Source organism: Melospiza georgiana, chromosome 1 (assembly GCF_028018845.1).
Source record: "Melospiza georgiana isolate bMelGeo1 chromosome 1, bMelGeo1.pri, whole genome shotgun sequence".
Lineage (NCBI taxonomy): Eukaryota > Metazoa > Chordata > Aves > Passeriformes > Passerellidae > Melospiza > Melospiza georgiana.
In genome coordinates, this window is record NC_080430.1 from 23,380,161 (window position 1) to 23,393,901 (window position 13,741).

The window sequence follows — 13,741 nt, forward strand, 5'->3', positions numbered from 1 at the left end:
CAACCTGTTGAAATACATGGTGAATTTGCCATTGACTGCAGCTGCCATCCTGGGGCCTTGAGAAATGGCAGTTCCATTGCCTGTACAAAACTCCCTGAAAAAAAACCCAGGCTGAGGTTTCATGGTGATTGGAATTGAGTGAGGTGGTGGAAGGCTGAAGTAAGATGAGAGTATGACTGTGATAGGAGATATGTCAATTTCAGACTGGGTATATGGGTAAGGATTGATGGTTCCTCATATAGGATTCATTTTTGTTCTTGAGAAGTTAATGCAGACAATCTGGGAAGAAGATGGGTTTCCTAGAGAAGGCTTTCCTCCAGATCAGGGGTGTGAACTTGACTGTGAGAGGGCAGAAGTGCTTTGTGAGGAACCAGAAACATTTTTTTCCAATTCATCTTTTCTTTTTGTGGGCTGAGAAACCGTTGGAAATGGAGAGGCCTCCCTTGGTGTTTTCTCATCCCAAGAAATCTCAAAGGACCAGTGGTTTACAGAATGCTTTGCTGCCAGATGTTAGGCTTGTGTTCACATAAATCTTTTCACATTTAAATTACCAAATAAAAACAAAGGGGAAGAGAAAAAGAGAAAGCAAAAAAACCAATATTTGAGTTTACCCTGTAATGAATTCAGGAAGATTATTTTTTCCCCCTTCTACTCCATGCGCTTCCTCCAAGGAGGTGTGAGTGAATTAATTAACTTTTGGGGAAGTACTTAATGTGTACAGCATGTCTACAAGTTTGGAATAAAACTACATTCCAAAGCTGTCCTCTAGAGCAGATGTTTATTCTGTTTAGCTGTGAAGTTGTTGGGCATTTTTTTTAGCACATTATGTCAAATCATTTGACTCTTTTCACTAAAGCCAAATGAAAGACATTAATAAATATATTTTGAGTTGTTATAAAGATTACAGGGCTGTAAGCTACCATGATAATTGAAATTTCTTTGCATATTTGAAAATAATGTTTGAAGTTAAATGTTATTAATTTAGCCTGGAAAACTTGTTATTTTGCCCATCTTGTTATTTTTAAAAATGTATTATTTTGAAGTAATTTAATAGAATTAAATTGATATTTTCAGGCTGTAATGAAAGCTATTTCTGCTTCTTGCTCTTATTAAAATAGTTTTTATGTACCATAAATTCCACTTTAACCACAATTCAGAAAGGAATGTGCATGTTACTTATGACTTTCCTGCTATTCTTTGTTCCTGTATTTTTCTCTTAGGCTTCCTCAGCACATTGTTAGACCCTACCCTGGCAAGAAGGTGATTGATATGGCTCTTTGTGCCCTGGCTAAATAGTTAAACATAGAGTGCATTGTGTCTGCACTCAGGGAAAAAATGAAATGCAATTAAATTAATTTCACCTTCAGTTACATGACATTTCTGTTTCTTTCATGTCAGCCTTTATTCTCTTCTATAATCAGATTTTGTAACCCTTTTTAGAATGTCTCTTCACTTCAGTAATCACTGAATAGGATGCTTGTGTTGCAAGTTAATTAGAAATTCTCATGTGCCGGAGTTGACTTTTCCCCAATCTTTGGGGTGGTTACCACGTCTTCGTAGAGAGCGCATGTCACTGTCCTCTGAGCTGTGAGGCACGGAGTCCATACCTGCTCTTGGATCCTCCATGTTTAGCTTTGGAGGGCATTTTTGTGTTCACATCTAGAAACTGAAGTATTTCTCAAGATATATCAGGGAAAAGGAAGGGTCTCTGTATTGGGACAGGTTCTTCATAACTGCAAAGAAAACTCCTGGGAGTTCATTCACCCTTTGTGTTGACAAAACCCATGACGGGTAACACAGCCCTTCCCAGCAAGTGTCTGAAATGATGCAGGAAAATTATGCATATGAGAGATGGAAAGGGGAGGACAAAAGATCCTCTTCCTCCAGCTCTTTGTTCATAATTGTGAATTACAGAATACACAATAGTAATGCTTACATTTAGGAGTAAGCATTTATAGAGTCCAGGGAAGGACTCTAAGAAACCAGGAGATGGTGAGTTAGGTTTCTATCTAAAATTACCTTAAAGACTATTGCAAGTAGGTTTCAAAAGTCATCTTTAGGTTCAGTGAGAGTTATTTCCTAATGAAAATACATAAGAAACTCCCATTAAAATAGACTTCAAGGGATAAAATCTATTTTACTTGCAGATTTCCTTGGGTATGCAGGCATTATTGTTATACTATTAATTTCTTCTTTGTTTTAGCTTCAGCGTTCCATCCCCCAGCCTTATCTCCCCATCCCTATCCACCCTGTACTGTTGCTGCCTATAATTAGTGAAGATACACATCTGTCTTCAGGCTACCACCTAATCTCTAAGGCCATATGGGTAAATGGAATATAATTATAATTTGGTAGAAACCAAGCCTTCTGCACATGGTTGTATTGCTCTCATTCATTTTAAAGGAGTCAAATTGAATCTATGACATTGGAGGCTGGGTTTAGTCCTTGCAAAGTAAGTATATTTCAGATGGAAATTTCGTTGTGTTAAATTTGGGTGGGATTTAGCCAGTTTGGGAGGAATTCTGACACAATGTTACCGCAATGTGCAAGCACCCTGCATATCATGAAGAAATCACCTGTGGTTATATGCAAAATATTAACAGAGGTCATTTTTTGTCCCCCTCTTTTTCAGTTATTTTTATTTCAGTTGCTGCGAGGACTGTCTTACATCCACCAGCGTTACATTTTGCACAGGGACCTGAAACCACAGAACCTTCTGATCAGTGACACGGGGGAGTTAAAGCTGGCAGACTTTGGTAGGCAAGCAGTTAATTACAAGTATCTTATAATGTTGTAGGAATGTCAGACAGATGGTTCCATTGATTTCTCTCCTCCCCCCCCACCCTATTCCTTGGACGCACCTTCTTCATTGTAGATAATTGCACATTTTTCTCTTGAGTGAAGAAATTGATTATGGTCAACAAAATGCTTGATTAAAAGGGAGCAAGTGAAAAACAAATACCTACTCCAGATCTCTCAAGGAAGATCATGCTGAAAGTATTTCCATTTTATTTACCATGAGACCTCTGAATTAGAATTAAAAATCTTAAAAAAAAAAAAAGGCAGAGAGATATGGGGAAATATAAACTGTATGAAAAGCACAATCACTTTATGGAAGCAGCTTGAGGGTTGTGAGGTCTGGATTGACTTTCATTAAATGGTCATTGCAAGAGACTGAAGGACACAAGTGTTCCTTCTGTAGAATAAAGGACACTAGGATCATCTGGATTGCTTTCTTTCTGGGGAAGGCTTACATGGAATATAAAGTCAGGATAAATTATCCACTGAAGTCTTTGCCTTTGGCCTATTTTTAAATTTTTAAGCCATTTTCTAGTGGCTACACCAAGGCAAGTACTCTTTCCCCTGAAAAGCATTGTGAATGCAGATGTGGAAAATGGCAATATTTTTCTTTAGTGGTTTTCACAAAAGGTTGTAGGAATTTCTTTCTTTCCTGTAGGTCAGCTTCTCAGTTACTGATTCCAGCAGTACTTTTGAAGTAAGCTGAAAATGTGACCTATTGGCTTTTAAAAAATGTCTTTTATTTTATGACTGCTATCCACATCATGCTTCACATTTCATGCAGCAGCAGTAATGAGGAAGCCTTGTGTGCTAATTGGCAATTTCACTGCTAATGTAGTCGTGAGGTTTTGTCTTTTAATTAGCGTTACTGCAATTAACAGCTCAGTGTGTATTTGCTATGCTGGAGAAGGGAACAGGACTTAAGGTGGACACAGTCCACAAGGACTTGGTTGGCCTTTGAATTGTAAGGCAATTATAGAAATAGTATTAGAAGCACTTGTCTCCTGGTTTACATATGATTCTTTGCTGTAATTTTTCAAAACTTGCTGTTTTTTGAATAAATGCTTAAAAACCCCATTCTTGCATGTTGCATTTTATTGTGAGGTTTCATATCTTAAGGATATGAAACAGGTGCATCATTCAGTGTTCTTGCAGTGAAATATGAGTTAAGCCTCTGTTGAAGGTGCTGTGCTGTTTAATAGTTTTGTTGTATAATTTATATGCAGAGAACCCTATGAACTAATCTGACTTCCAAATATCCCCATATTATAATTTTTTTGGGAGATTGTAACAATGGTTCTCTAGCTTTGGTGGATGCTGGAAACCATAAAAGATCTCATAAATTCTTTTGTATGTAAAATGTTTCCTACAGTGTGGGGGTGTATTGCTGAAGCTCTATGGCTTGTGTGGCTGGGGAGAGGGAGGCTGCAAACTTTTTTGTGTGTTTTTAAGAAAAAAGAAAACAACCTGCCCTTTACCAGCACTATTAAATGCATTGCTGGATGTGTGAACCAGTTAATGAACAGTTCAACTCGGACACGAGTTGACTCTGGTTGTGTTGCCTGGTGGTGCCAGAGAGCAGAGGACAAAGTGGGATGATGGTTTGTGCCTTGCTATAGTAGGAAATGTTATTATCTATCACTTCTAATGGAATTGTTGCCTCATTGTAGCACCAGGCTGGATAGCCCAGTGATGACATGAAAGGCAGGATTTTCACAAGTTTGTGTTGGCAGGAGTTTGTGGTTGACCATTGTGCATGGTTTTGATAGAGGGACTAGAAATGTATAAGTACAGCCAGAAAGAAATACACAGTGGTAGAGACATGAATATATAATATTGGACAGAAGATATTTTTTCCCTTTTAAGTTTGCCTTGACATAACAGAAACATCTGTGTAATCTACTCTTATACAGAGACAGAAGATTATATATCTCCTTTTTTTGTTAAAGCTAGATTTTCTTTCATGGCTCATGACCTCATAAAACTGAAAACCAGATGGGTTAAATTTCTCTTCCAAGAACCAAGATGAAAAATTAGAAGTGTTGAGGTCAAAGTCTGAAAGGTCTTGACCCCTTTCACTGGGATCATGAGAAGTGAGAGCACACCTGTGTGCTGTCCGTGTGCCCCTGTGCATATTTACTATTTAAATGCTGTATTATTATAGCCCATCCTCCAGCTTCCCAGTATGAAAGACTCTTCTTAAACAAGGTGTAAACTACAGTCTTATTTCTCTTTATGCTTTTCTCCCACAAATGACTGATTTGCAATAATGTGCTTGGAAAGGAAGTCAGTTTAGATTGTATACTTGATTAATTATGTGAGGAGCAGTGTGAAAATTAGAAAGATGGTTGCTTTTCTTTCAAATGCACTCAAGGCAGGAGAGAACCTATCAAGAAATCAGTGACTTTGCTAGCATAATAAATATAAAATCCTAGAGCAAAGGCCTTTTAGTCTCCAAGGACAAGACCTTCAGATTTTGGCTTCATAAGTTTACCAAAAATATCAGCATCATGTCTGAAGTTTTTCATTTGGCGTCAGGCTTATTTAATCTCTTCACTGTAGGATATCAAATACTTAAAAGCAGGCTGGTGGATCATAATTCTTGAATAAACAAGGTAAAAGAGGCTATTCATGTCTGCCAGTGCCTTGCACTGTGGCTGAAGTGGAATCTGTGAATAACTGTGGGCATGTGTTTTTCTGTAGCAGGGCTCCCAGACACACACACTTCACTGTGTGGGAGTGTCTTTGTTCAGATGAACAGCAGTTTGCTTTTCTGTTCATTGTGCTCTAGCTGCTAGGAAATGAACATTTATGAGAAGACTCAGCGGTCAAATGAAAAGGGAGAGCAGAAAATAGAGGCTTTATCAAATTAAAAATGGATGAGCTATAAAAAATGGCTTTATTGAGAAGATATAATAGGGGAGACTACATCTCGAGTAATTGTTGCTGTGAAAAATAGTCCTTGAACATCATACCTGCATTTTTTTGAAACCTAATTAACATTCCAGAGGAAAGTAAAGTATATTTGAAGTTCTTATGGAATGAAGTGCAAGAATTATTTTTGATCCTATGGTGTGAATTTGGCTGTCTATGAGTTTATTTCCACTCCTGCATATGTCAGTCTTAAGTAGAAATACAATATTTTAAACCTCTAATGAGTAACACCATAAGAAATTTGTCTCAGACTTCAGCAGAAAGACTCATAATCCTCAGGGGCACCACGCCCTGAGCTGGTAGGCATGGACAGGGAGTAGACCAGAGCCCCTGCAATCCAGAGGAAGTAGTTAGTGACCTCCTGTGCCATTCAGATCCTCACAAGTCTGTGGGTCCAGATGGGATTCATGTGAGGGTATTGAAGGCGCTGGCAGAAGAGCTCATTAAGCCACTCTCCATTAATTGATCTTTGCTCCTGGTTAGCTGGGGGGGTCCCAGATGATTGGAGGTTAGCAAATGTGAAACCCATCTACAGGAAGGGTTGGAAGAAGGATCTCTGGGGGACTGCAGGCCTGTCAGTCTGACCTCAGGAAGGGGGCTGTAAGCATCATAGAGTCCAACTTCTCACCCTTCCCAGGACAAACCCAAGAATCACACCATGAGTGTACTGGGAAAGCCAACTGATGTCATTGTCAGACTGCTCTCTGTGATCTTTGACAGACTGTAGATTGAGGGATGTTCTCAATAACTGGAGAAAGGTTATTGTTTTATCCATTTGCAAGAAGAAAGGTCTGGAGTTCTGCAGCTGGTCAACCACTATCCCATAGGAAATGATGGAATGAGGCTTCTTGTAGGTGTGAAGAAAGTGTTTGCCAGTTTTAGTCACAATAAATCATGTTAGATCCATGGGATTGCCTGCTGTAATGGAATGAGGAGCTCTGCAGTGCCTTAAGAGTTGGTTACCAAGAGCCTGGTGGTGCCCTTGGGTGCACAGTGGGAGCATGAGGGATAATGGTCATAAGCTGAACACAAAACTGGCTATAAGGAAAGAAATGTTTGGTATGAAAGTACTTCAGCACTGGAGCAGCCCAGAGATGTTGTGAGATCTGTTTGCTTCCCTTACTGGACTAAGCCTTGAGCAATCTGGCAGATTGAACTAGGCAAATTGTTCTTGTGTGGTTCTGTGACTCACTAAATACCTTGCTTGTTTTGTTTTGTTTCTTAATGATTGGAGATTGGTATTTATTTATTGTATATGCTGATATAAATCAAGATTGGCTAATCAATTATGTTTGCATGCAGATTATCATACTTGATAAACTCCAGCACCAAGTCCCTAAATAGCTGACAATAATCAGGCGGGAGGTGAGTCCCACCTTCTGTGTGGGACTTTCCAAGAAGGATTTACTCTTTTCCTGCCTTGTTTCTTATTCTCTGAAAAGAGCCTCTTGCAATCTGATATTCTGACACCTCCAAAACAATGTCAACCTTTATTCTGATCATAGCACAATTACTCTTACATATTCTTTAGTTAAAATAGTCTTTTGCTTTCTGGGTTGAAAAATACATGTTATACTTGTTATTAGATATTTTCTGATAAAAGATTTACATAGCTTTGAGATGACACCACCCACATTTCAATGCACTGAAAATATCATCAGGTTATGCGTGTCAAGAACAAAACATTTAGACGTGACTAGCATGTGACACAGTAAAAGCACTTCTGAGACTGTGAGAGAAAGTGGCCAAGTCACTAGTAGGCCCTTGGCCTCCTCCCCTCTGAGATAACCAGCCTGCTGCTGGGGTTTACTTCTCAGGGAGTTTCTCATTTGTGAATCTTCTCTGCAGCTGCCTTTCCCTGTCATCTCTTCTCTTAGACCTGCAGCAGAAGTAACTGCTTGAAGTGGGTGAATGTGAAGTTTGAAGACCTGTTAGATCTCTGTTTGGGATTGTGCAGTTATTATAAGTGCAAGTGCTTCTGTGTAATCACATCTTTTAATTAGATGCCATTCTTTTTAGTGTGTATAATGCCTTTTTCTCTGTGCTATGGCTCTAAGACGGGTTGTATAAACTATGAAGTCACCTGCCTAACCTTAGGTACCTACATAGCAGGCACACAAGTGCAAAATACAATTTCAAAGTATGGAAAAACAGGTCTAGAAGTATTGTTATCTTGATTATATTTGAAAGGAGAGGAAAACTTGATTATTGATAATTTTCTAAATCGAAAAATTTAGAAAATACTTGAATAGATGCTTCCCCTATCTGCCCCATTTTTTGGTAATTTTAGTCCTTTAAAAAAATCTTCAAACTGCAGTAACACTACCAATAAATTCCAGTGTTGCAAGGTGAGTTGACAAGGAGCATCAGGTACTTAGTGCTTTAATGCTTGTTTCTGTAGTATGAGAGTTGCTCTTTTTCATCTGTGGGAATCTGCTTTGGAGTGGAAAAACACCATGACATCTTCATAAAAATGTCTTTTATTTAGTTTCTCAAATAACACTAACCCTTTTCCCGACTACTTTTTGTTGTCTTTGGGGATCTCTGGATGAGTAAGGATCTGCAGGAGGTCTGTATTGTGGTGGAAGTCCTGCCTTAAGCTTTCAGAATTTTGTTAATATACAGTCCTCTGATGTAGTAAAAGAATCAAGTCAGTGTGATTCAACCATGCATCCTTCTAGATACATAGAATGATAAATAATAGATAGCAGGAGCAAAGAGACTTGAGGATTATAACAAAGGGAATTATACTCAATGGACTTGCAGTTTAAAACTGTGACTGAGTATTAGAGAGGGTGTTCCCATGCATTTCCATATAGATTTTTCTGTGGAGAGCATGACAGTGGTATGTCATGAGGGACAAGGTTATTTCTGTATAGCTTACTGTTAAAATTGCTAAAACTATGTTGACAAGTTGAAAAGAAAAAAAAAGTAGGGTTTTTTTCTTCACAGTAAGAATCCCACAAGGGTTTCTTTATAATGTACTGTATAAAATTCATATGAAAAGTGAATAGCATCAAAGATTGCTTGCGTGGATAACTGCAATGTTTTCCCGTGTAAATGTTCCACAGAGTATCAGTTCTTGGAGATGCTGATATATAAGGAGTTGTCTCAGTGCCCAAAGAGCTGGTATGATATTGTTGGGGATTTGATGGAACTGTTAGCAGAATTCCTCTGAGAGTGCCTCTAATTATGTGGGCTGGCTCCCTTTGGTTGCCTGGCTTTAGGTGAGACTGATTTGGGGAGCCTGACGCAGCCTTTGGGGTGAGCTGTAGGAGCTGCCCGCTCACCCCTGAGGCTCCTGCCCCCACAGCAGCCCTTCTGCAGGCTCCAGAGAAGGGCTAGGAGCTGTCTGGGTGCTGGTTATCAGAGGCTGCTGCAGGTAAAGAAAACCAGTTTACCCCAAACATAGGTACACAGACCCCTCTAACACCCTGCCTGAGTTGAACATGGTAAGAATATTTCTGTCCCATATTCCTGTTGGAGATTGCTGTTACTCCAGGTACAGCCTGTTCCTTTCTGATAACAGCCATTGAAATCTGAAGAATTGGTTTGTTTACCCCTCAGGAAGGACAGTAGTGGGCTTCTTTGAGGACTCTAGCTGTATTAAATATCAAGCAAGGAAGATAACTTCAGTGACAATGTTGTGAAGAAATTGAAAAAAAAAAAAAAAGAAGTGAGAACCTGGAAAGTGAACCCCAAAGTGCTCAAACCAGAGTCAGCTTGCAGGCCTTTATAAAGTACTTAATAAAGCAGTTATTTTTGTAATGAGCTGCAAATGCCTCATGTTCCATGGAGAGCAGAAGCTGCTGTTGCTGTGTACAGTGGCAGCTGGGGCTGGAGCAGCAGAGCAGGCTGGGTGTGTTTGTCCTGGAATAGCCTTGATGGCCTGTTACTGAGTCAGGGTGAAAAGCCCTTCTGTCCACATTTTCTACACCCAGGCAAAGTAAGGCCAGAGCTCAGGAGCAGAGGTTATAGGTAGCTATGGCACCCTCAAATCTTTTTCTTGGGGGAAAAATAAATGATGTAGGCTGCAAAAGCTGTGGGTGCTGTGGACCCAGAGATATGTGGCAGGCTGCCATGTTATTTATTTTGCTTTCTGAGGATAATAGGCTTTCCCTGCACCCCCAGACCTTTCTTCTCAGTTTCTAATGCTATAACTGGCTGCTGTCAGGGAGTAGCCAAAGCTGCATCCTTCCCTTTCCCTCCCAGGAGCAAGGGCTTCATATGCTGTGCTTGTGACCTTCTGCTGTGATGCCCAGACCTGTGGTGAGATGGAGAGGGAGATGGGTGGGTGGCAAAAGATTTCAAACAACAGCAGTCTAAAGGAGTATTCTGGCATTTGGTCTAAAGAATTGTTTCAGAGGTGAAGATGCAAGAGAAGGTGTGGTCTGGTGATGCTGGAAATGTTTCTTTCTTCTCCTATTTATTTGTTTTGTTGTCTCATCATGGATGTCCATCTAATTTGCTTCATATATCTGATGGCTTTATTGAGGTAGGAGTTCAATCTATACAAAAAATTACCATGCACAGTAAGAATCTCTTATGGGCAGAAAATGGGGTTCATAATCTATGAAGAAAGAATAGATTTGACATGAGTTTACTATCTGGAGACAGCAATTGCAAAAACTGTAGAGAGATTCAGCTGTATTCAACTAGGACTTTAACTTCTCTCTGCCAGTTTTTAATACAAAGCAGAACCACTTATTCAATTTTTGTCTATGCTAGTCTTCACTGATTACTATTTAACAATTGAAATTAAAAATCTTTAAATAGGAGGCTTTTCAGCTTTTACTAAGGCAGATGCTGTAACTTAAGCTCTTCCCACTGAGAAGCCCTATGCAGGATTATTGACTGAAAATGTTTTATTTTTTAAAAAGCATGAAGGACCTGGGGATTGGTGTGACTCACTTAATGGGTCCCTTGTTAAATGGATCTCAGATTACTTCGGTTTCAATGCAATTCTCTATTGTTACAAGTGAGAGTTATATCAAGCCTTTAAATAGGAGGAAAGCATCTTAATTATCCATTAAGGGTAATAAAGGAAGTTGGTTATGACACCATTAAAACAACTGTGATGAAAAATCTGTTTCAGTATTTTGTGCTTAAGAAGAACATGGGATTTGAATGTCATCTGTACTGCAGCTAGCTCAGTGCTGTGTTATGATGATAATCATGATTTTTTTTTTTAATTGCCTTGTATTGCCCACTTAAGTGTGAACTAGACTGTTACGTGACAGTGGCACAAAAGACTTTGAGAACTGTGGTCTGCTCTCTGTGCAAAAGAGATCCATCCAACCATCCATCCATCCGTCCATCCATCCATATGAATCTGTAAATGTATTAAAACAAATATTGTTTCACTTGAAAAAAAGCCTTATTCAGTCATGTGATGGTTCTCTCAGTTTTATATGAGAACATTTTCCCTTCCTACACCTCTCCATATCCTTGTGGTTATCATGGTTACAAGCACCTGTATTTAAAATATCAAGCTTTCATTAAAACTTCATTGTTTTGGAGCTTCTTTGCTTCTTTCTGTTACATTAGTTACAGGGAAAAAATACTATAGAAAAAGGTACTGCTCATGGTAAAGCTTTTGAATATAGGCCTCCAGGTAGCTCCCATAGTACTCTCTTTTCTTTCTTGGTTTGACTATGATTTTGTTTTATGATTTTTTTATTTATGAGAACATACTGTATTATATAGTGAGAAAATTATGCCAACTTTTAAAATTATTTTAATGTCATTAGTGTGTTAATAGTTATGCAGATTTATTTTACACAGGAAATAATAAACTGTGTAGATAATATAGGTTAACTGGAAAGGTGTGGATTAAAGAAGAAAAAGTTCATCATCAGTCAGAACAAAAAATATTGATGTGCAAAGATTAATGTGAACAGAACTGGCAGTTCATTAAGAGAAATATGCCTTTAACATGGTCTGAAATAATTCCATAATTGAGATGGCATTTTAAAGGAACGATGGCTCTGTAATTTATGATGTCATTTGTTTTGTCCCAGACAGTTTAAAACCTTACTTTTCTGCAACACAGTCACTTTTTATCTAGGTAATTCTTAATGTATGCATGTTTTTTTTTTATTCTTTCTGAAAGACACAGTGCTGGTTGTATTAATATATTCATAGATGCATAATTTGTCCTGATATAAATTAAAATCATGCTTGCAGGGCTACCTGCTTTAAGATGAGAGTTTCCCCTGCATCAGTTAGCCTTCATGATAGCCAGAAGTGATCAGGCAGTGCTTGTCTTAGCAGTACTTAACACTTCTCCAGCAACTTCCATTTCCAAGAACTATACAAATAAATTATAGCTCCAAGTAGTTACTCTTATGTATATTACAAATAACTGTCTTTTGCTTGACCTTTTGGTCTTATAATTTGAGAGACCAAAGCTAAAAAACTTAAAAGTGGGAGAATCAGGAACCAGCAGCTTTATGCCTTGGTGATGTGGGAAAATTAAGAGTGGCTTTGCACGAAGAGAAAATGGTGCTGAGTAATTTTTGATTTACACGGTAGGGAAAATGGCAGGTTAGAGCTTCACCTGGTTAAAGGTCCTCAAGTTCTTCTCCAAACTTGGTTGTATCGCCTTTGGCTTTTCTGGCTCATAATATGTCAAATTATACAGCAAATATTTCGTGTAGTCATTGGAAATAAGGTAGCAGGAGATTTTCAGATGTAATCTCTTTTATTCCCACCCACACCCATGAATATATTCATATCCTTCTTATTGCAGCAATTTTTAAGTCGCTTGAGCATCAAATTTACTTGCTTTTGTGACTATATTTGCTTTCAAGCATATGTCATTGAAATGTTTTTAAGTTATTTCTGGACCTTCCAGCTAGCTGGAAATTTGGTTCAGCAATGACCTGTCTGTAGACCTTACAAGAAAACTAAATAAATGAAAAAAAAAAAAAAAAGTAGGGGGAGGGATAAGAGAAAAGGCAGCAGATCACTGAAATATACTTTATAAACACAAATGCCTTCTCATGTAAGCTTCTTGCAATTTTGGCAGTCCTTTGCCCATTCTGTCTTAAGAGTGCTCAGGATTATCACCAGTTTAGCTAAGCAGGCTGTAGGCTGTGATACCAAATGAGACATGCTTATGAGTACTAACAGTTGGTTCACACATGCAAACTTGGTAGAGTAAATGGTTTCAAAAAAGCATGGAATGATTCCATAACAGTATAACAGCAGTAGTTTGTCGGTGGTCAAAGTACTAACAGGGATCCTTTGCTTGCAATCTACAAGTGATTTTTATAGAGCACCTCATCCAGAAGTACATCCATTGTCCCCAAGGTGAGTAGATAAAAGAATGGCTTGGTTTCAGTACAAACAAGTTTTCACTTGCTTTATTAGTTACAATACAGGGTTTTGCTGTAGTTCTACTGACTGGTAGGTTACATCTGTACAGAAAGGACTAGATTGGGTTGCATAGCTCCAGCTTTGCCATTCTGGTTGTGGCATTTTAGTTTTCATTATCACTTTAGAGACAAATGCTGCATTAGGAGCAGTTGGGATTTAACTACATATTTCCAGAACTGTACTGTTAAGGAATAGCCTTAATGCCCTTCTAATGTAACTTTTTAAAAAATGAAATTGTCTGCTTTCATTTCTTCTTTTGCTCTGACAAAATTGTATTAAGAACTGAATTGATGGCTCTCCAGGAATATAGATGCCTTATTACTGATGCAAAGTCAAATAATAATTTAAATCTAAGCATATTGGAATGTCTCTCTCATAAAAGTTTTCTTATAAGATTTGTGATTCAGATAATTTAAGAGGGCATATACATTAAATGAGTTTTGAGGAGCAATTTAATTGAACAGGTGAATCTGACAGTCAAGAGATTTCTGTTGTTAGATGTTGCTTTATAGTATTGCTTTACAGAAGCAACAGTGCTTATATAGATTTTCTTAATGACTCCACTCTTGAAAGCAAAGTGGAAGAAATTTTGAAAATTAGTGAAATCTTCAAGTTATTTTGTAGTTAT

General features: G+C 38.3%; 1 protein-coding gene across 6 annotated transcripts in view; it reads left to right on the plus strand.

The window, feature by feature from the left end:
* The window catches only part of CDK14 (cyclin dependent kinase 14), a 351,806-nt gene that overhangs the window by 157,917 nt on the left and 180,148 nt on the right, over positions 1-13,741 (plus strand). For all 6 annotated transcript variants that reach the window (XM_058021900.1, XM_058021892.1, XM_058021917.1 and 3 more), the window contains one exon: positions 2,633-2,756. In XM_058021900.1, coding sequence (XP_057877883.1) covers positions 2,633-2,756 — 124 coding nt within the window. The remainder of the gene's footprint in view (positions 1-2,632; positions 2,757-13,741) is intronic.